Genomic DNA, 22,142 nt, shown 5'->3' with positions numbered 1-22,142 from the left:
TGGAAAGGGGGTAGGGGAACTACATTAGGGGAAAAACAGCACCCCCCTCCCCATTAAATGCCCCAATTAAAAAGAATTTCATTTTCAAGTAATTTCATTTCACTTGGCTAGAAAGGTCACTAACTCACAATTATGATGGCTATAAATGTGTCCCTGGGTTCCTGCTGTAAAAAAAAAATGGAAATGATATGTTGAAGCTTAATAAAGAAGTATTTTTCATTGTTAATTTATACCAAGGTAAAGGGGGAGGTATTTTCCAACTTCTACTTGTTTACCTTGAATAGAGAAGGGAAAAAAAAAAATAGGAGGAAAGGATAACATCTTTCCTTTCCAGGGAACAAAAGTACATGGGAAAAACCAAGGCCCCAGTTTTGGGGTCTAGTGAAGAGTTTGGAAGAAGATATTATTGGGTTGAAGACCCCAGGTCTCACATTATGAAAGTTAAGAGTCCAACAACTAATGTGATCAACTGTGAATTTTCAACAATCCAGGGTGAGGATCCAAGCCAAAATGATGACTGACAATTGTGAATCAATGGCTAAATCTATCATGTGCATCAAGGATTCTAGCTGCTAGTTCTTCAGCAAATAAAGTTGTGTACCATGGTCCAATTTTCATTTCTTTTTCAAGTACAATCATTGGGAGTAGAGCCTTTGTCCTTGAATAGGAGTCTGTTAACACCTGAAAGTATTGACCAAGCCTGATACTACATTACCATGAGTATGTTTACCTTTCAAGTCTTGCATTTTGGCTAAATAAATATTCTTAACTAATTGCTGCAATCAGGGCACAAGCTCTTCCTCAAAAAAAAAAATTACAAATACAAATAAAGGATTGGAGAACTAAAGTATAGAGAAGAGTGCAATTCATGGGTTTACTAATTGCTCTTATTTATTTGCTAATTGCTTCTTCTTTACCATGGATATCAACCAACCAGCATCCCCTCAAGTCTAACATCATCACCATCAGGAATCTTTTATGAAAATTGTATATTATTAATTTGACTTTATACAGGACTATGTACAAATAAAAACAACTTCCTTTCGTCTTCCACTATGAGAATCTAACACCGATAAACTCTTACTATTGGAAGCTCTAAAGATCAACAGGAATTATTTCTGCTGGGGAGTTATCTCAAAAGGAAAATTGGTTCCCCCCACCCCCACTCCTTAAACTGAACCTGTGTTTTTACTGGAACAGGGAACTGCCAGGGAGGAAACTCAATGCAGATTGAGACCCCCTCAGTCAGCCTATGAATTTTAGAGTGTCACCTGGGGTACTGAGAGATTAAGGCATATAATCATAGACCCAGAGCAGAATGGGATCTTAGAAACAATCTAACCCAGGGGTGGGGAACTTTTAGCCTTGAAGCCACATGTGGCCTTCTAGGTCCTCAAGTGCAGCCCTTTGACTGAATCCAAACTGAAGTTTGGATCTTAGATCTTTGGACCCTGATCTAACCCCATTTCCTAATCTTATGGGTGAGGAAACTGCCCCAGAGAGGTTGGGACTTGCCCAAGTTCACACAGATTGTAAGACGCAGGTATAAGATCTGAATGAAGATTTTTCTGACATCCAATCTATTGCTCTTTCCACATTTCCTAGGTCACACAGTCAGTATGTTAGAGGCAGGATTTAAATGCAACATCTTTCTGACTTCAGAGTCAGCTCTTTCTACAGCTGCTATGCCGCACTTTGTTGTTCAATGTCCTATGACCCCAGGCAAACCACTAAGATAGTAAGTTGAAGAGTGGATGCCACTCAGCATTGCTAGGATGAGTCTCCTCATAAGAGTTCTGCTCTCCAGTAAAATCACAGATCTGGGGAAAAAATCATTATCACACCTTATGGCAGGGGGAGTTAATTACCTTGGAGATAAAGGATCAAGCCTTTGAATGCAACCCCAGTGGACAGAGTTAATACAACCCTATCAATGCAACAGTGCCAGCTCTGTGAACAAGAGACACTCAGGTAGAGCAGTCATTCTAATGGAGCCTGTGGGGAAGCATTTTTTTTTCATTTTGGAATCTTCAGAGATATGGTAGGTCACAGAGGAGTGTGACTGCATGGCTCTGGGAATCCCCTGAAAAAAGTGGGGTCTCATATCACTGCACTCTCAGAAAGATCAACTTGACCAATGTGGGTCAAACAGAACTTTTCTCTGATTTGTTCTGTTCAATTCAACAAACATTGATTAAACTCCTACAGCATGCAAAGCCCTGTGAAGCTGTTGGACTTACAGAGAAGCAGCATGTAAAGTCACTCACCTTAGTGTAATAAATGCAAGCAATCTTTCTTGAAGCAAAGGCCTGGTTTTAATTACTGCTCTGTAGTAAGAGCTGAGAATATTCTTCACTTTGAACTTGATTTCTGTGATGCAGAAAACTGGGCTTTGGTGAGTATCTTCCCTCCCCTCCTCACCCTGATTCCCCAACCATTTAAGGGTAATTCTGGAAACAGAATCCTGTGTGCAATGTTGTGCCCAAATAGAAAGAGTTTGAAAATCTTGTATTTTTAAATGAACATCATTACTTTAGGACTGATTTTTGCAAAGGCTCACACACCCTCTGTCCTCACATTCCTTTATATATAAGGCTGGTAGGATGGAAATGGTGCCTGCATTTCCATTATTTTCCCTAGGTCACCTGAAGGCAGTGAAGTACAGTGTGGTGTTAAGTCTCAGGAACAGAAAACACACAGGTTTCCTTTACCAACGAAGATTATGTGTGTTTACTAATAATTCCCCAGGGAGAGAAAGGTTAGTGTTTCTATTACCAAAAGAGTAAAAATGGCAATGTTTCCATTAGCTGAAAGGATAATAGCTATTTTTTTTAAGTTAAAGGATTCATTAAAGAGTCGTGTTTGGGGTTTGTGTGTCTTCATTTTTATGATTATTTCCTATAATGCAAAGTGTATTATTTTGGTTCTAAATTGTCAACAAAATAAAATGCTACCACAATAGTCCAATAAAAAAGAGCCATTCAGATGAATCTGAAAAAAAAAATTTTGAGGGGAGGGGAATAGTGTGTTCTTTTCTAGATAACCTAAAAATCTCTAGCAACAACAGTTTTTAATACTAAATTTATTCAATTTAGCCTCTATGTTCCAATTAGCATCCTGCTCTCTATACAACACAGCTTTATTTCATTAATATTCTTCTTCACTCAAAAGAGGGCTCCTGCAGAAGCCATCTATCAAGATTTAAAAAGCTTCCCTTTCATTGTTTGTATTTTCTCACCAACTTTACAGAAGAGCAAGGAATCAGGGAGCTGTTTGGTGCAGTGAAATCCAGAGATGGGAAAATTCATCACCTAAAGTCAGGACTTCTCCAATACTAACTGAGATGTTAAAGGAGCCTCCTTTCTTTTTTCACTTAAATCAGCAACCCCAAGACTACGCAGTCAATTTTCAAATAGCGTAAAACAGTCCAGCCCTGACAGAGTGCAAAGAGAGAGCCCTGGTCACAATGAGCAGGGCCTATCTTCTTATTTTGTTCTAGCAAAAAGAAAATAGAATGAAGATGCTGGGAAGATTTAGGTCCTTGTCATAGTCAACCTCTCCAACTTACATGTAAGACTTCAGTTAATTATAGAATTCCTGCTGCCTAAAACTTAAAGATACATCACTGATATTTTTGCTAAATGTTGACTCTAGCGAATTGCTCTCTAAGATCTGGCATATTGATTTCTTGTTGTGAAGTGAGCTGTTCAAGCCCCATTTAAGATTTTCATCTTGCATGTAGCCCTGAGCACATCATAGCACCATAAATTAGTTAAATTGCACATTTATCACAAATGTTATTTTAAGATACTGCGTAAATGTGATGGCTGGAAGATATACAGTAGACTGCAACAAGCCCCTTCTTGGGTGGGGTTAGGTCAGGGTCACCTTTATGCACCTGTGATTTAAAGCTGCCAGTCCCCCATCTCACCCTTTCTCCCCTCCCTAGAGGCCCCTCCCCTAGGCCACTTAAAGACCCTTAGATGTTTTGCTCTCCTCCCTTTGTATTTCCTATTTACAGCCAAGAAAGGGAAATGAGTACAAAAGAAAATTAGAAACTTAACCATGGAAGATCTGAAATTGCATTTTGTCTCCAATTATAATAGCCAGAGAAAATGCATACTCATTCATTTATGGTGGGTGAAAGGCCTATTGGTGTTGGTGGATGTGAAGAAGGAATAAGGTTGAATGAGAGCAGCCCCTCCAAGGGCTTGTATTGAATAAACGCATCTGTATTTCAGAAAGGAGAAATAAACTCAAGGGCAGGCAGGCTGGGCATTGGGGACTCACATTCCAGTGGGCAGGGTCTGCATTAATCACTGTGGATCCTCAGGTGCCACATTTTTCTGAACATAAAATGAATTTCTGGAACCAATAATAAATCCAGTAGCCACCTTCCTTTCCAACCTTAGTTGTTTCAGGGGTTACTGTTTAACTGTGTTGGATGCGGCTGCTGGGTCCAGTCTTCTCTTATCTTTGCCACTATGCCAAGTTTGAACAATTGATTAAAAACAATTCTGGGGGAAGGGAGGAAAGTGGGGAAAAGTGTCAGATTTTCTCCCAAACAGTAGAGAGAGGAGGGACAGCAGTCATTTGCATGAATCCCCACCTCTTTATAAGCCAAATGGGCCCTCTTTATGATGTAAGTGTTGTCAGCTTAATCTGTTATACTCAGGACTTTGGATTTTAATAAACCGATGCTATATTTAACCTGTGAAAAATTCAAGAGTGGGAAATCTGGGCTCCTGGAACTACAGATCCCAAAGGCACTGGTAGAGAATGTCATTGGTACCCACATGGTCAGGTATCATCCACGGGAACCCTGGCCAAAAAGATCCACTCCCCCAGGTGACTCTGCTCAGCCCTGTCCGAAGTTGTTTTTCTATCTCCTTTTGACTTACCCGTGCCTCCCTTCCTTTTTTTTTTTTTTTTTTTTTTTTTTGGTGGTCTGGGAGAGCTAGATTGATTCCTCAAAGGTTAAGGTAAGAACAACAGACTGAGGCCCTCAATGCAAGAAACTCCCTTTCAGGATTACCATTCCATGGTTCAGAGAAGTGGAAAAAGTCCAACTTTACTAGAAAGACAAGAGAAAAACTAGTACTATTCATTCAGTTTGATAAACATCAGTGTTGAAATTGACTGAAGTTCTTTTGTAAATCCCAGAGAGATGGATTACTAAGCTAAATCTGGGAAGAAATTTTGCACTCAATTTAACAAAAGTGGGGGGGGGAGAGGGGGAAATAGGCATATTATTAAACAAATTTGAAAGGATTCATTTCATTTTTAATAAATAAAGGGGTTTTTTACACTCAAGTAAATAAATTATGTGGCTGGAATAAATTTCTCATTTATATACTATCAGGTTATATGGAATAAAAGTATTCCTAGTATATAATTCTAGCTAACCTGGAAAAAAGTTCTTTATACTAATAAGGATATTTTACACATTTAAATTATGTGTCCAGTGTTTTGTTGGCATGATTTCCCGGAGCTAACAAAAAGCTTGTCATTTTCATACACATGCTCTGGGTTTTTCTTTTGCTTGTGGATTCATGTTCCTGTCCTCTTGCTATCAATTGCTGATTCGGTGCAGTGAAGGCAGGAGCTGTGAATGGCCAGAGTTTTCCCTTGCTTGGAACTGCTATGCTCTCCCTTCTTGGTAACACAAAATTCCTGACCCAGAAGGAAAAACTGAATGCCTGCAGCACGCTCCCTGTACCTACATGCTGGTCTCCTTCCTCTTCAGCACCATCAACAGCTCTCCTCTCTTTAGTCTGTGCATTCATGAGGGACCCTTCAATATCAGTATACTATTGGGTCCATTTACAGCTTTAAAGAAACTATTTTCTCTGATACATGGGGCTTTGTAAAGCCCACCCTCTCCCAAATGCCCCTTTCAGACTCCATCTCACCTGATGAGAAAAAAGGCGCCAGAACATTCATTTATCATTTTCTTTTCTCCTTTCTTTTTCTCTTTCTTTCTGTCTTTCTTTCTTTCTTTTCTGGAGAGGATGGTGGTGGTGGGGAGGGAATTCTGTCCATGCAGCCTCTGAATGAGTGCCAACCTGCTCTTTCAAAGCCAAAGTTCACTAAAACTCCATTGATGTATGTGCAGCTTTTGACTGCCAGCACCTGGCAGACACAGAAACCTACTCAGTCATAAACAGATCGCATACAATTTAATTTTAATGTGCTCGTTAGTCGTAGCACATTTCAGACATAATTGTGAACGCAACACAAAATTATAGCAAAAAGACAATTTTAATGCTGCAGTAGAAAAAAAGGTTATATGAAGAGTCATATAATGGTGCTTCATTGTCAACAACAAAACAGGGCACAGAGTGCGTTACAGGGTCTGTGCTGTTTACATGCCAATATTTTATACATAGATTCTCATATGGTGTCAGCTGTCAGTTACTTCTGCAAATTAACTGCCAAAAATGGAGACGAACAGAATCACTTAGTGTGCCGGTAACCACGGGTTACCTTTCATATGCCTAAAGATAAAGCTGGAGTATGGAATCTTGGGAGAATAATTAGGCAGAACAAAACAGAAAGTTACCAATTGAAATAAAAAGGCATTCTACAATATGAAATAGCAACCAAGAAGACTTATAAATAAGTAAAAGAGGTTGTATCACAGAATGCCTCATAACTTTTAAGCAAAGTGTTACAGTACAAACATTTTAAAGGCTTTATCAATGTTTAGGAAATACAGTACAAGTTTTTTTTTCCCCCTTTCCTTTTCAAATAGACTTAACCCTTTGAGCACTGAGTTTGTTTTGAACTTCCTTTGATTTCTAATAAATACCTTTAAAAATCATGTGCAAAATAGTTATGATGCTTGCCACAGATGCCCTCCCTGGCCTCTGTTATCAGACTGCTCAAAACAAAAGATAACATGATGCTAATAAATATGCATAATTTAAACATGAACCTCTATCAATATAGATGTACTGTATAGCAAAACAATCATACTTTGCTTTTAGAATAATGTTTCTGCATACTTTATAAATGCTATCTGTGGTATCTTTTGTATAATTTACAATGTTTGAATGTAAAAACAAAAACAAAAACAAAAAACCATAGACCTTAAAAAAAAAAAGGAGAGAGAAATATACACTATACATAGGCACAGCTTATGCCCAGAGCATAGCAGGTACATAAAACACTGTTGCTATAAATGCAGAAAAAAAGGTCATTTAACCACGATCACATTTTTTTTTTCATAAGAGAGTCTGAAATCTATACAATATATACATCTATGTTTCAATGTGAAAATAATATTTTTTTAATTTCAAGGCTTGTTATACCCCTGCAGACCTGCATAAATGGAGGTTCATATCATTAATTATAACTAAGCTGGTAAGGATTTTTAAAAAAAAAACAACAGAGCTCCATACATTATCATTATTATTATTCTTTTTTTTTTAAACCAAATTAATGCAAAAGTGCTTCAAAGTACTCAGAGGGCTAAAGATTAAAGGGTGAGAAATGCCAACACACTTGGGTCACATGGAAAAAGTGTGCCAGATTTCCTTATAAATGCTTAATTAAACTGTCTGTTAATGCATGCAGCTTGAAGCATCGGAGGGATGCCCACAACTAAATCCAATTTACACAAAGTTCCAAACACTTACCACTGCATTTTAACCTTCATATTTTACCAGTAACAACAGCTGATTATGCGCCTCTATTAAACACTGTACAGTTATACAAAACAGTTCAGCCCAGAGTGATTCTCTGCCGTTAGAGTAAGAACATGTGCCAAGAAGGAAATAGTAGCTTTAAGGTGCCTTTGACAGTTTTCCTCAAAGCAAATTACAGTCATTTTAATTGAAAGCAAATGCTACTGCTTCTCAAGCTCTGAGACATACAGGAGATGATCCTCTGGCGATTTCCCATGTGTTTTGCTAAGATGAAGTTTAACGGCATGCTTGCTTGCAAAGGTCCGATTGCAAAGTTTACACTGGTAGGAAGTCCCTAGTTCCTCTTCAGGAGATGATGTCACCAGTTTTTCTGACGGGGACTTAGTTTGTGCTATCTGATTGTTAATCTGTTCATTGGACAGTTTGGACAAGTCCCTCAATCTGAAACCCAGATGTGACTCCAGGTGACTGATGTACGTGGAAGGAGTCCTGATTTGTGATGCACAGTCATTACAAAAGAACACAGGGTGGCCAGTGTCCAAGTTTTTGAGGAACTTCGTTCCCCCTGTCCTTCTAAGCTGGTATTTCACATTGGCCAGCCAGTGGCTGATGGTGGTCATCGAGAGGCCTGTGAACCTGGAGATATGCATTCGCTCTTGGGGGCTCAGGTCCGACATGATGTACTTCCCTTCCGACGTCTGTCGGAGGCTGGCGGCAAACTGGGCCTGTAAGATTAGCAGGTGCTGGGGATTCCAATTGGACTGGCGTCCCTTCCTCTTCTGGGCCGGCGTTGTCTCCTCAGGCTCTTCCAACGTGGTCCCGTCAATGTCAGACTTCTCAGAGATGCTAGAAGGTGTGGAAGATTTTGACGTGTGGCTTTCTGTCAGGTTCTTCAACATATCAGAGATATCTGACAAGGCATTCTCACGGAGCGGCGAGTTTGACATGAAGGACACGACGGCCGACGTCTTCGCCGTTGTCACCGCAGATGAAGAGGTGGCTGGGGATGTTGACGTGGGTGACAAGAGCACTGAACCTAAAGAACAGCTTTTGTCAGTCTTTCCTTTCGTCAAGTCAATGGGCTGGTCATTGTTGATGTGGTAGAAATAGCGGTCTAAGTGGTCTGCTTTCTTGGACTGCAGGGGTGGGGTCGCCACTGCAGCCTTTTCCGCCAAACTGTTGCTCATCTTAAAGAGCATGCTCATGGGGTCAAGGGCAGGCAAAGACGGCTTGGCTGCTTTCCCCAGATGGATGTTCATAACTGACTGGAGAGCACTCAAGGGATTAACAAAGGGCTGCTCGGGAGGGTGGTCCGTAATGATAGCTGTACTGCTGCTTAAGCCACTGGTCATAGACTTCACCAGTTCCTTGCCATTCTCTACGGGCTCTGCCAGGGGGCTGCTCTCCTTGCACCCATCCCTCTGAGGGCTGGGGCTGTCCTCTTGGCTTTTGAATCCGCCATCGCTGGAGGCCTCCATCTTGATGGGCTCACTCACCTCACTGCTGCAAGGGGAAGGTGTGGCCCTTTTCATTGGAGAGAGTTTCCCCTCAGGTTCCTTCATCTTTTCTTCAACTTTGGCAACTTTCTCTGTGACTTTCTTGACCAGCTCTTCCATGGCATGGAAGTTGGTCTTTGGCATCGGGGAGGTCTGGCTGCTAGGTGGAGATACCAGTGTCTGGTTCTTTGTGGGTGACACTATCTCACTATTGCTAAACATGGGTTTCAGGGGTGTGCTCTTCCCTGAGGAGCCCAGAGACAACTTCATCATGTTTGGGAGCTGATAGGCCGCATGGATACTGGGATAGCCACCCCAGCTAGGAGTCCCATTCTGGGCTTTGTTAATAGCCGATGTGACTGTGTTTTCTAGTGATTTTAAGATATCCAACCCTCCTTTGGGACTCTCCTCTAAGTCATTTTCAGTCAAGTAATGGTACTTAGAAGAGATGTCATACTTTTCCTCTTCTTCAGTTGATTTTTCTTTGTCCTTAGTTTTTTCTTCAGTCACCACTCTCTCTTTGTCAGCTTCCTTTTTGACCTCCACATTTAATTTCGGTGAAATGCTCGAAGGTGTATTGGAGGGAGAGGTAAATGTGGTGGCTGCCAGCGGCACAGATTGTACCTTTTCATCAAGCAGAGCTGTGATGGTTGGAGTGACAGGAGCCTCAATGATAGGCTTCCCTTTTTTCATGGCCGAGTTAGTGACCTTGATGAAATGTCCAGTCACCATCATGTGGGCCGTGAGCTCCTGCAAAGTGTCATGGGAGCTGCCGCACTCCATGCACTTGAGGATCTGGGATTTCCTGGCCTCAAAGTGCCAGGCATAGCTGGCCCCATTCTGGTGGCCATAGCGGTTATTTGGCGTGATGTAGGGGTTGGAGTTCTTCTGCAGAGCATCATTTGTGTCTGACATAGTTGCCTTTGGGGTCCCACCTGTGGAATCCGGGGAGCTGGGAAGCTCGAGCTCCAACGGAGCTTTCTTTCTGGTGGCAGGAATGATCTTGGCTGCGACAGGAGTGACAGGTTCCTTCAGAGGCACTTTTTGGTAGTGTTTTGTTTTAATCATATGAACACTCAAGTCCTGGAGAGACTCAAAAGAATGGCCACAGTACATGCACTTTAAAACTTTCTGAGCATCTTCCTTTCCTTCCATTTCCAGCAAGGACCGTTTGCGGGGCTTGGACCACCTCTTGGGGTTGTTGTTATCAGTCTCATGGTTGTCATCTCGATAATGTCCTGTTTCGTTCATGTGCACTGTTAATTCTACTAAAGTATCATAGGCTGCACTACAGTCTTTGCAGCGGAATTTGCTGGCCCCAGTAAATATGGACCCATAAAGCTTGCTGCTTTGTCGGTACAGTTGTACTGTGCTAAAGAGACTGGGCTCTGGCAGAATCCGGCTCTGAGACACTTGCTGCAGCGTCTTAGCCATGGCACTCTGATGCCAATCAAAGCTGCCACTGCCACAGCTGCTGCTGCTGCTGCTGCTGCTACTGCTACTACCATTATTCTTCTCTGAGGAGGGCTGGTGTAGGTTCAGATTGAGATTAGACCAGTATGAGTTGGAGAGAAAGTTATTGTAGACAGCTTTCATCTGCTCTAGGCTGTCAGACACTGCTGAGTCTTCCAGAGGGATGGCAACCTCCTTATTTTCCTCTTCGTTTTTAACTGAACTGCTTTCAAAGTCAGCCATTCGATCACTGGTCTCACTAATATGAGACTCACTGTCCATCTCATGGCTGGAAAATTCAGCAGCAGGAGAGTTCTGGTAGCTGGGACAGGTCTTACTGAACTCTTTCTCAGGGCATGCATATTTAGCGGAGGGCTCCCCATCTGCTGCAGTTTCATCAGGGTCCATGTCTTCATCAACCAGGGCAGCTGCCTTCAATTCATCTGAAACATAGGCTGTAGTGAGGAAGAGATGAAAGGAGGGCAGGAGAAAGGAAAAAAAATTAAGAGGAGAGAGGCAAAAGAGAAGAAGGACAAGGAAGAAGAGAAGGAAAAGGAAAAGAAGAAAGAAAGAAGAGAGAAAAGAAGAGGAAGAGAGGTAGAGATAAAGAGAGGAGAAAAAGAAAGAAAGGGAGTCAGAGAGAGGGAAAGTAAAAGAGACAAATAGTGGGAGAAAGAAAAAGGGGAGGGGAAGGTGGGGGAGGAGGAAGAAAGGATAAGGGGAGAAAAAAGAAAAAAAAAAACAAGTGTTAGTAACTGCTAACCTTAACTAGCATATTTTTTTTCCTTCACTCTAAACTCAGCAAGCAAGACAGGCACTTTTTTTTTCTTTTTGCAAAACTAAATAGTTAAAATGTGGTGTTTCTTCAGAGCAAAAAAAAAATTCTGCTCTTCAAACATAATTTGCCACCTTATTCTTCTCAAGGGGCAACAGCTTGAAATTAAAACTAAATTTGAAATTAATGAAGCACATTCTGGAGGTGGCATTCATTTCTAAAGTAATAAATTACTTGTATCAACCTCAGAGACAGCAGTTCCTGTCTGTCAATTAATATGTCTTATGCTTCTTCTACCCCTAATGCATTTCTTAACAGACAGATTCACAATTTAAATTAAGCAAGCATTTTTAACTCATTACATTTTGAGACTCAATCTTTAATAAATATAAAGTACAAAAACATCAATAAAATTTTCGCAAAGTAAAAAGAAAGTACATCAATTACAATAAATTAAAAACAAGATTTCATGGTTTTTTTTTTTCCTCCCTTCATCTGGAAGAGCAGGTAATGTGGAAGCTCATAATAACTCTGTAATGGGGATGGGAGCCCATTGGTTATGGATGGAATGGAAGACCCCATTCTCCTCTGAATGACCAGCTCTCTCTCACCACACAAAAAGCCATGCAGAATGATGTCAGGAGAAGTTCAGGAAAATTGGTATGCGGTACTCATTCTTGCTGTATAAATATATACAAGACCTTCCAGTGGACCTTACAAATGTCAAAGTGTTTGCTCTTTAGACTACTTTGTCAATATTTACTCAGCATAAGCTACACAGACACCCAACAGGGATCCTGTCTTCTTGGAAGTAATGCAACCAGTGATGGAAATCTCACATACTCTTCCCGAACAGGGGAGGCAGGGACTGCCTCCTTTCAGGCAGTGTTCCTTAGTCATACTCTGCCAGCATTTTACCTACTGCACATTCATTCATAGAAGCAGAGTCTACAGAGACTTGCTTGGAGAACACACTAATGGAGCAAGCTGATTTGTTTTGCTTTTCTTTGTTTTTATCCCTCTCATTGAGCTATCCTTTTTATTTTCCTCCCGAGATAAGGGCAGAGAACTATCAAAGGCAACCACCACCCTCCAGAACAGCCTCAAAGGGAAGGACCCTTGACCTCACACCTACCTATCAGAATTAGGAACCGCTTAAAAGTTTGGACATCAGGCTGCTTTCATTGGCTTGACTAGCTACCATCTCACCCAAGGAAAATCAGGTATATACATGTCTGGTGTAGGCTGGGGCTTCTGAGGTATTTATTTTTCACATTGATTTAAAAACTTAGCACTCAGAAAGAGGGGAAGAAAAAGCTGACTTTGGGGGAACAATTAACGACAAATAAGCAAGATGTTCAATCCTAAAAGTAACTTCCTATTTAGGGTGAAGGGGAATTGTTCTAACTATAATGTAATTTTCTTATAGCCAAACAGATGCACAAGATTTCATATCATTATCATTCCTTTCAGTTCAGTCTTGATTTATGTCAGAATAGGCCTTGACTTTGAGTTTCTGGAACAGAACCGAAATCTCTGGTAATTACTGGGTCATGATTCAGAGAAAACACCTGATCTAATAATAACATTTGAATGGGGATCAGGAGGAGAGAAAAGCCTGAGGTTATTGCAGGGATGGTATGGGATAAGGGGAAATGCATCAGATCTGGAAATTAGAAGATCTGGGCTCAAATCTCAACTCCGTTGCCAGAACCAGAAAAACAATATATACCATGGCTACCACAAATGGAAACAGAAAGAAAAATGACAACAACAACAAAAATGATAGAAACTGAAAACTGTGTAAGTATAATGAACAAATGTAATGTTTTACAGAGGTAGAGAAAGTGGAGGCCTATGGGTGTGGAATGCTACATGTGTTATCAGTCTTCAGTGATGTGTTAGTTCATCAGCACTTCCTTTTATTCCTCTTCTTTTAAAATTTTGTTACATGGGCTGGCCGTGAGTAAGAGAGGGAAAAAGGATGTATTCAGAAATGAAGGTGACATAAAAAAAGATATTGACAAAAATTAAAAACTTTAAGGAAAAAAAATGTAAGGTTAGTCTCAGCAACCTCTAAGGTCCCTTCCATTTTAAAATTTATGATCCTTATCCTGTCCAATAGTTCAGAATCAAACCACAAAGATGAAGGCTTGTTAAACATTTCTCTGAAAATCATTTATAAATGTCCTACCCTTCAAATCAATTAACAGTCTTTACAAAGGACCTAAGATGTATCTTGTGTTATCCCAGATGAGGGCTACCTCATTTATGTGAGTCATCTGTCTAGGGAGGTAAGCTGAGTTTTAGCAATCACTGATGCCATATGTACTTATAGATTAAAAAAATAATAAAATAAAATGGTAAAAAGTATTCTTCCTGCAGGGCTGCAGTCAAAATGTATGGGGAAATCTTCTCTGTGCCCCAAGATAAGTAGGCCTGGTTCATACTATGAATACAGTCATTTAAAAATCAAAACAAACCAGCTTTTCCCTCCCTCTACTCCCCCTACGCAGAGACACAGAAACCTCTCTCAATCGTTTGCATAGCTAGCTATATCTCAGAGCAAACTTCTGGAAATCTGCTGTACTACACTCCACAGAAACGAGCTTAGGATGTGACAGGCAGAACAGGCAAGAGCCAATGGAAAATGCCAAACGACAGAGTTCGAGCAGCATCTAGTCGAGTCTGGATGACACACACTGCACCTCTCCTATAATCCTCTCTGAGAGGGGATTAGATCAGGGGTGAGTCTGTGTTCAACAAGATGCAATACAATATTTGGAAGGAAATGAACTGGATTCCAATGTGCATAACACTTCTATTAAATGCTTTTTGAAAATTATTATTATTTTGAACAATAAGTCAACAGGAAGCCAAGGAAAACAGAATTGCCATCTGCCTAGTTCATGCTTATTGAGGGTTCGGAGGAGATTCTCGTCCTTTGTAAACAGTTATTAAAGCTGTTTTCTTGACTCCTGATCTCTTTGCATGCTGAGGTCTGCTCCTCAGGGCTGCCATATCACATCACTGGCTTCTTCTTCTTTACCCCAGTCACACCTAACCAATGGACTTGAACCATGCAGGGTGGATACAGCTATAGCAACTAGCCCCTGCCTTTCCCTTCATCCCTTCCAACCACCACCATCAGGGACCATGGGGACAACAATGCTTGGTACAAGCAATGACATATCCTGGAAACTGATGGGGTGGGGGGGCTCAAAGTGGCACAAATTTCAAAAACATAAAAGGAAACCCTAATCCTTGCTGGCATATACTCACCCTTTCCAAACCATTCACAAATGAGATATGCACTGAGCAAGATTCTGTCCAACATGTGTAAAAACGAGTGCACAATTCACCAAGTACCTCTAAAACACCTCCTATGCACAAGACACCAGCCAGACACTAGGGGATAGGAAAGATAAAAAAGGAAAAATTGTCCTTGCCCTCAAGAAGCTTATATTTTATTGGAGACTGCTCCTAGAAAGGGAGCTGTATTGGGGCTGTTGAACTGGCTACAATCCAGAAGGTTGGGACCACATCTGGTTTTATGTGGAAATTAATATGGAAAAGAAAAGAAAAAGGGCAAACAGCAGAGTAGTTTAATGGGAAGAAGAATGGGTTTGTAGTTAAGGGGCATGGGTTCAAATCCAGCCTTTATTATGTTTAACTAAAAATTATTTTATTTCTCACATGTAACTTTGGGCAAAAAACCTCCATTTTCTGAGGCAAGTTAAGTGACTTGTCTATTGTCACACAATTGGTGAGGTCCGAGGCAGAATTCTAACCCAGTTCTTTCTGGTCCAGCTCTTTCCCCTAGATTGTTTTGCCTTTCAAAGGTCAGGAAATCAGCCCAGAGGATGCAGGATTTCTATTGTTAAAAGACTGGGATCCTCTGGCCTTCTAGGAAAGGGATAATTGCCTCTCCTCCACACACAACAGACCATTCTGATATCATTTCAACTAAAGTTTCCAGACCACCAATATATTAAATGACAAACACTAATGGGCGTTCAAAATAAGTCTTTTAAAAGAAAAAGTTTGGATCAAATCCTCTGCTGGACTTTCAGACCCCTTCATAACACCCACCCTATTACTATGTTTCCAGTTTTTTTACATCTCACTGCCCCAATCCTATGACACACATTGCTGTTACTGCTTGCTGGCTGCTCTCTCACGTTTAACTAAAAATTATTTTATTTCTCACGTGTAACTTTGGGCAAAAAAACCTCCATTTTCTCAACCATAGAATAAGGAGGTTGGATTTGATGACTTCTAAAGTCTCCTTAGCTCTAAGTTCTATGATCCTCTGACTTTAATGTTCCTGGGTGATTTCAAAGTGGAGGCACACTCCGCCTAATATAATTGAGTCTGTAAAAAAACCACAATGTTAATTCAAACAGCATTTCTGGGTGCACATCACTAAGAAAGATGTTTACATACATGTAGTAACCAATATTATTGTTGCTTATTATTATTAACAATAAAAGTCATTATTATTATTGCTAATTTTCAACCATTGGATCATAAGTTTCAAGCTGGAAGAGATAGGAAGGAAAGAAAGAAGGACATTTATTAAGCACCTACTATGTACCAGTCTAGTACTATTATTATTAATATTTTACAGGTGAGAAAACTGAGGCAAAAAAGGTTAAATAATTTTCCTAGGGTCATAAAGCTAGTAAGTATACAAGGCAGAATTTTGAACACAGGTCTCCCTGACTACAGGCCCAGCATATTGTCCACTATACCACCTAATTGCTAAAGAAGTCATCTAGTACAAATTCCTCATTTAATACATGAGGAAACTGAGGCCCAGAATATTTTCTGCTTTAAGTACTAGTTGTTCTGCTTTGGTCTTCCCCACATATGAACTATTCAGCATTCTTATCATTAGTTCTATCAACACACACTTATTAAATAGCAATGATAGGTAATGGTAAACTAAGACAGAACCGCAGTACAGCCAACACTACAGATGAGTAAACTTGGGGCTCCAAGAGACTAAGAGGATGGTTTGACCATCATCACACAGCAATCTATCACTTGATGGTCAACCATCTGATATGAGCAATAAAAGAAATAATAGCACTGATAACAATAATAAAATCACTTCCATTTACTTTCATTTACTTAGCACTTTGTGGTTACAAACCACTTTGCATACATGATTTCATTTCATCCTCAAAATAGTCTTGTGAAGTCATCAGGGCCAAGATTATTTTCTCCTTTTTCCAGATAAGGAAACTTCAACTCAGAGAGATAGCACAACTTGCCCAAAGCCACATATGGAACAACTTTCTGACCCTCGAGAAACCCAAATGGTGGAATGGATGAGAGAAGAGGTGGCTGTGGAATCCTCATTCCAGGACTGATGACTTGAGGGAAGTGATTGTTTGCAACAGAAGCATTCTCTGATCACTCCAACTCAAGGCACTCACTCCCTCTTCCAACCTTTCTGACTGACATTGTCTTAGCAATTAATCATACACTACCCAGTGAAATCTTTTCTATTGTTGTCTTGAACTGTTATTTAAATCTCCTACTGTTGGTTACTTTATAAAACGTACAACTAATTCATTTGCTTTCTTGTTTATTTATTTACCATAAACCTAATATATAAGAACATGGACCTAAATCCAAAAGACTCAGAATTCTGGTGGGGTTGTGATCAGTATTCATGGAAGGAATATTCACATAAGAAGATCACAATTTCATTAAGATGTATCAGTATAAAAATGTTATCCCTCTCAACAAATGCAAACAATGAAGCAAAATTGGGAGAAAAGTATAAATTAAAAGTAAAAATTCAAACTACTTGCACTTTGATTAGAAAAATAATAATATATCAAAGTATGGACAATAACAATTGCTATTTAACTATTCACATATTTATGTGTTGATTCCTGGAAGGTAGGACAACTAGGTGACATAGTGGATAGAATGCTGGGCCTGAAGTCAGGAAGACTCATATCTTCTTGAGTTCAAATCCGGCCTCAGACACTTACTAGCTGTGTGACCCTGGGCAAGTCACTTAACCCTCTTTGCCTTAGTTCCTCATCTGTAAAATGAGCCGGATAAGGAAAGGCAAACCACTCTAGCATCTTTGTCAAGAAAACCCCAAATGGGGTCAAGAAGAGTTAGACATGACTGAACAACCCGGATAGTAAGGTTCTGAAGGCAGCTTCCTTATACATCTTTATGTCCCTCATAGCACAGAACAAAGAGCCTTATAAATGGGCATGCAGGGTCCATTGACTAGATGGGGATGTGATTTGGAATGTGATTTGAGGTTGCTTCTAGCTCTGGGGTTATTATTCAGAACGATAATTCAGATTTGTGGACTGCTTCAAATGTTCTAATTGCTTCCACATCTATCACATCATATCTATCTGGGCCACTGTCAATTATGCAGCCATCAAGACTGAGGATTTAAAACTGGAAAAATTTTTAGAGATGATCTAGTCTAAGGGTTTGTAACCTGGAATATATAACCCCAGGGGATATAAGAGGCTTGTCAAGGGGGTATGAGAGCACTTGGTAAATAACTGTATTATTCTATTGAAATTAATAAATCTCTTTATCTATTTCTTGTATGCATATGCATGGTAAATTAGAATCTATTTCCTTTCATACTGGGTAGGTGGCATGGGAAGATTTACTGGAAGGCGAGGGGATACCAAAATCTCCTGATCTCGTATGACTCTCATTTTCATGGATGATGAAACTGAGACCCAGAAAAGTTAGATGACAGGACCAAAGTCACATAGGCAGTAAGTAGCAGAGGTGCACTTGGAATTCAGTCATCTACAGACAGCTAGATGGTCCACTGGAAAGAGTGGGGGACCATTTGGAACCAGCTGTTGCTCAGCCTTCATTCTGGAAGAGGACCAATGACATCAGGAGGGTGATGTCTTGACTTGCAAATGAATTGGATTTAAATGAGGTAGAGCTGTGCAAAGTCATCAGTCAACCTGTTTTGAGTTCTAAAGCCTCAGGCACACTCTCTAACTGTTTGACCCTGGGCAAGTCACTTGACCTGTGTCTGCCTTCATTTTCTAAACTATAAAATTAGGATTATAATAGCATCTACATCCCAGAGTTGTTAGGAGGGAGGATCAAATGAGATAATATTTATTAAGCAGCGGGGGTAGTGCCTGACACGTGGAGGGTGCTTAATAAATTAAACATTTGTTCCCTGCCTCTTTCTATGGCACACCTGAAAGTCATATATGTCACACACAGACACATACATGCATGCACACATAAACACAAGTCTCATAGTCAGGCTCTTTGGGCCTGACCTTTTAAAGTCAGAAGACAGAAATCTTGTCCTCAGGGCTAGGGTGAAGAAACCAGGTATCTTCAGTGATCTCATAGTGCTGTTGCATTTCCTAGTTGTCTCCTGCACTAAATTTTCCACCTAAATAATGTATTAGCATTTGCTTTTAATAAATAAAATTTACACCTTCACTGTACTATCAAGTAGATGGAGCAGCTGGGCTGTGGGGGAGAAAGTTCCCATTCAAAGAAAATCAACAGCTGCAAAAAGACCCAAAGAAAATATGGACAAGAAAAGACTGGCAAGCAAGGAGCTGATTGGACTGGCATTTGTTCCATTTTCCCCCAACTTGCTCAGTTGCTAAAGTTCCTCTTGGAAAAGTGAAGTCTCTGCTGAATTGCTAATATCAGCTTCGTTCTGTAACATTCCTGCTCTTTTTCCCTTTTTTTTTTTCCCTTGCTCAAAATAAAAAGTAAATGCTTGGAACAGCAAGACAGCAATAGAACCCTTCCCTCATGCCTAGGGTGTGTTTTTAGACAACTGGATGATCAGAGGAATTTAGCAAGAGCAGAAATGAAGGAGATGATTTTGAAAGAATGCTTTTTCATGAGAAATAAAATAGCCTCCCACAAATCCTCATGTGCCAAGCTCTACACCCCACCCCTTCTCCAGTACTCCCTCCAAATCCCACCACTTCCATAAAACACATTCTAAGTAAGAGCACAGAAGGGAGGGGCACCAAAGCTAAACTGGCCAACACAGAGTTTTTACCAAAGTCAAACAAAATTGACTAAATCAGACTCATGAAGTGTAGTAGTAACAATAAATATTGGCACTTACATTTTATAGTGCTTTTGGTCACAAAATGATTTTTATGACAATATCTTATAATATCCCCATTACAATCCAGTGTATTAAAATATTATCATCTCCCATTTTACTGATGAAGAAACTGAGATCCAGAGTCCTGTAGATCAAGTGTCATGGTGCAGTGGGAAATATAATGGATTTGTTGTCAAAGGACATGGGTTCAAATCCCTGCTCTGCCATTTACTACCAGTGTGACTTTGGGAAAGTCACTTAATGACTCTGGGACTCAGTGTCCTCATGTACAATTGGCCTAGATGACCTCTAAGGACCAATCCAGCTTTGAACTGATTCCATATGATTCTTACCTATTGTCAAAGGCCATAAGACAAGTTCAAGGATGAGCCATGGTTCAAATACAAGTCTTCTTAAAAAAGAGATTCTAACAAGTGATAACAACAGCCTTCCAGCATCAGACTTGTCTTAGGCATGTTCAGAATAGCACCCAGGTCAAGAAGGACACTTAAGTACTATTCAAGTTTCAAATTCATGTTTCACAGAATAGGTAAATGCCAGGCCACTGACTATCACTACCCACCAACAGGAAACAGCTATTGTTGTCTGAGTTGCAGACACTGGGGAACACGAACATATCTGAGAACTGACAAATCCATCCCATTGCATCTAGAGAGAGGTTGGGAAGTGGAAGCTTCCTCATTAATATTTATTATAATCATTAACTAAACTGAAACACTAGGTAAAAAGAAATTAACACATTTCCTATAAATACATAACAGTAAGTTGATGTGTAACGGAATACATTTCTGTGAAACTGGGAATTACCTTCATCCCCAAGTCACAGATTACCTTCTCGTACTGGTGGGATACAAACCGTTCTGTCACTGCTAAAAACCATGTTAAATAAATGATGAGGACACATGGTAACGAAGGGTATGAATATATTTGGACAGGTGGGCAAAGAGAAGGAAAGACAGCAAACTGCAATGAGAGGCTCTAGAAAGCAGTTTTAAGATCAAACCTAATTGTTTTTATCCATAATTTGGGGAGAGCACTAGAGTCTCACACATGTACGTATATGCATATACATATATGTGTATATAGCCATAACCATATATATTTACCTCTCTTCAAAATTTTCTGGAAATTTTTGTAGTAACATTATTTCTGTTCTATTGTATTTTTACTATTTTGTTAAATATTTCCTAATTACTCTTTAATCTGGTTGGGCTGCTCACTCAAGAGTATTGTGGGCCATGTGCCCTATATTTTACACCTCTGTTCTAGCCTATTAGGGTTTTTTTGTTTCTTTGTTTTTCTGTTTATTTGTTTGTTTGCATCTGGACTCTGATCCCATGTATTAGCTATCCTTTCAGTTTTGAACCACCTGAATATTTGACAAGCATCCATTCAAGTCCTTGATAAAACTGTTAAATATGGTACAGGGTAAATAAAGATCACATTCCCCAGGGCATTGTACTTGAGACATCCCACAACCCTGTTAACGAATTGCTTTAGGGGTTCAGTTGCTCAGCCCACTCCAATACACCTAATGGTACCATGATTTTCCCGTTACTCTCCATATTGACTTCAAGGGTAACAGGAGAGGGATTGTTAGGGAGACTGGAAATCTTCCTCTTGTTCTTCTAACGTCTCAGGTGCCAGTTCACTGCTTGGCTTAACGATTCCTTACAGGAAATTTGGCTGTGTAGGTGAGGTTAGGAGGGGGCCAGTAGAGGGATAGCAACCCACAAAGAAGAGAAAAACCCAAAATGGTCCTTAGTGCAATGCACTGAAGAAAAGCTTTCTGAAATAAAATTCCCCCTTGCTTCTTTCTCCCCTTTTTCCTCCTAACAAAGCAATGTCCAGAGTATGCCTCTCTCCCCACTGATGTTGTTCTCTGATCTACCATCCCTTCAGAATACATAAGGTGGACATAGCTTCCTAAGGGAAGGTGAGAGAAGAGGAAGAGAAGACAGAAAGAAGAAAAAAAGGGAGAGGAAAGAGGAAGGGGAAGAAAATGAAAGTAAAATGAGGTGAAATTTTGAAATAAATATACAAAGGAAACAAAAGGAGACCAGGCAGCCACAGCATGGAGATGTGTGACTGCTCTTCAAAGGGCAGAGGGAAGAACTGGGTGAGAGGACGAGAAAAAGAGAAGAATTAGGTGTGTGCAATTGGTGTTCACTGGAAAAAGTGACATCTCTCAGTCCCTTCTTTCCTGGCCTCTTCCCAGACCCCTCCCCTGAAATTCTACAGGTCATAGTTTTCAGAGGAAGGCACAGAAGAGTGGTTTCAATGCCTATCTTTAAACAAATAATAATAATAGTTTCACAAATGTAAATTTTGATCCCAAAGAAAGTTAAAGAGCAACTTTTCACTAAGAAAAAAAGAAAAAAGGATCATGAGAGAAGATGGGTTGGGTTTTCAGCTAGAGCAGGTGTGACCCAGAACTTTCTTAAATACCATCAGAAGACACACCACTGAAGTTACTTGAATGAAGGAAAACATTTTATGAGGATCTGGCACACAGACTCTATTTCCATAATGCCTAGCATTCCTATGGCATGATATCCATTTCCCCCATATACTTCCACATTTAATATCTATTCCATTTACAAGAATCCTGTGAAGTTAGCAGGGTCCATCTCATTATTCCC

The 22,142-nt window shown here is 40.2% G+C and overlaps 1 protein-coding gene across 1 annotated transcript in view; it reads right to left on the bottom strand.

Annotated features, from left to right (window-relative positions):
* Positions 1-6,242: 6,242 nt before the first annotated feature.
* The window catches only part of TSHZ3 (teashirt zinc finger homeobox 3), a 50,103-nt gene continuing 34,203 nt past the window's right edge, over positions 6,243-22,142 (bottom strand). Inside the window, exon 2 of the mRNA XM_027867753.1 lies at positions 6,243-11,052. Coding sequence (XP_027723554.1) covers positions 7,850-11,005 — 3,156 coding nt within the window. The 5' untranslated portion in view covers positions 11,006-11,052 and the 3' untranslated portion in view covers positions 6,243-7,849. The remainder of the gene's footprint in view (positions 11,053-22,142) is intronic.

The sequence above is a fragment of the Vombatus ursinus genome, unplaced genomic scaffold (genome assembly GCF_900497805.2).
Source record: "Vombatus ursinus unplaced genomic scaffold, bare-nosed wombat genome assembly UNPS02014786.1, whole genome shotgun sequence".
In the NCBI taxonomy this organism is placed as follows: Eukaryota; Metazoa; Chordata; class Mammalia; order Diprotodontia; family Vombatidae; genus Vombatus; species Vombatus ursinus.
This window is presented reverse-complemented; position numbering and strand designations above follow the sequence as displayed.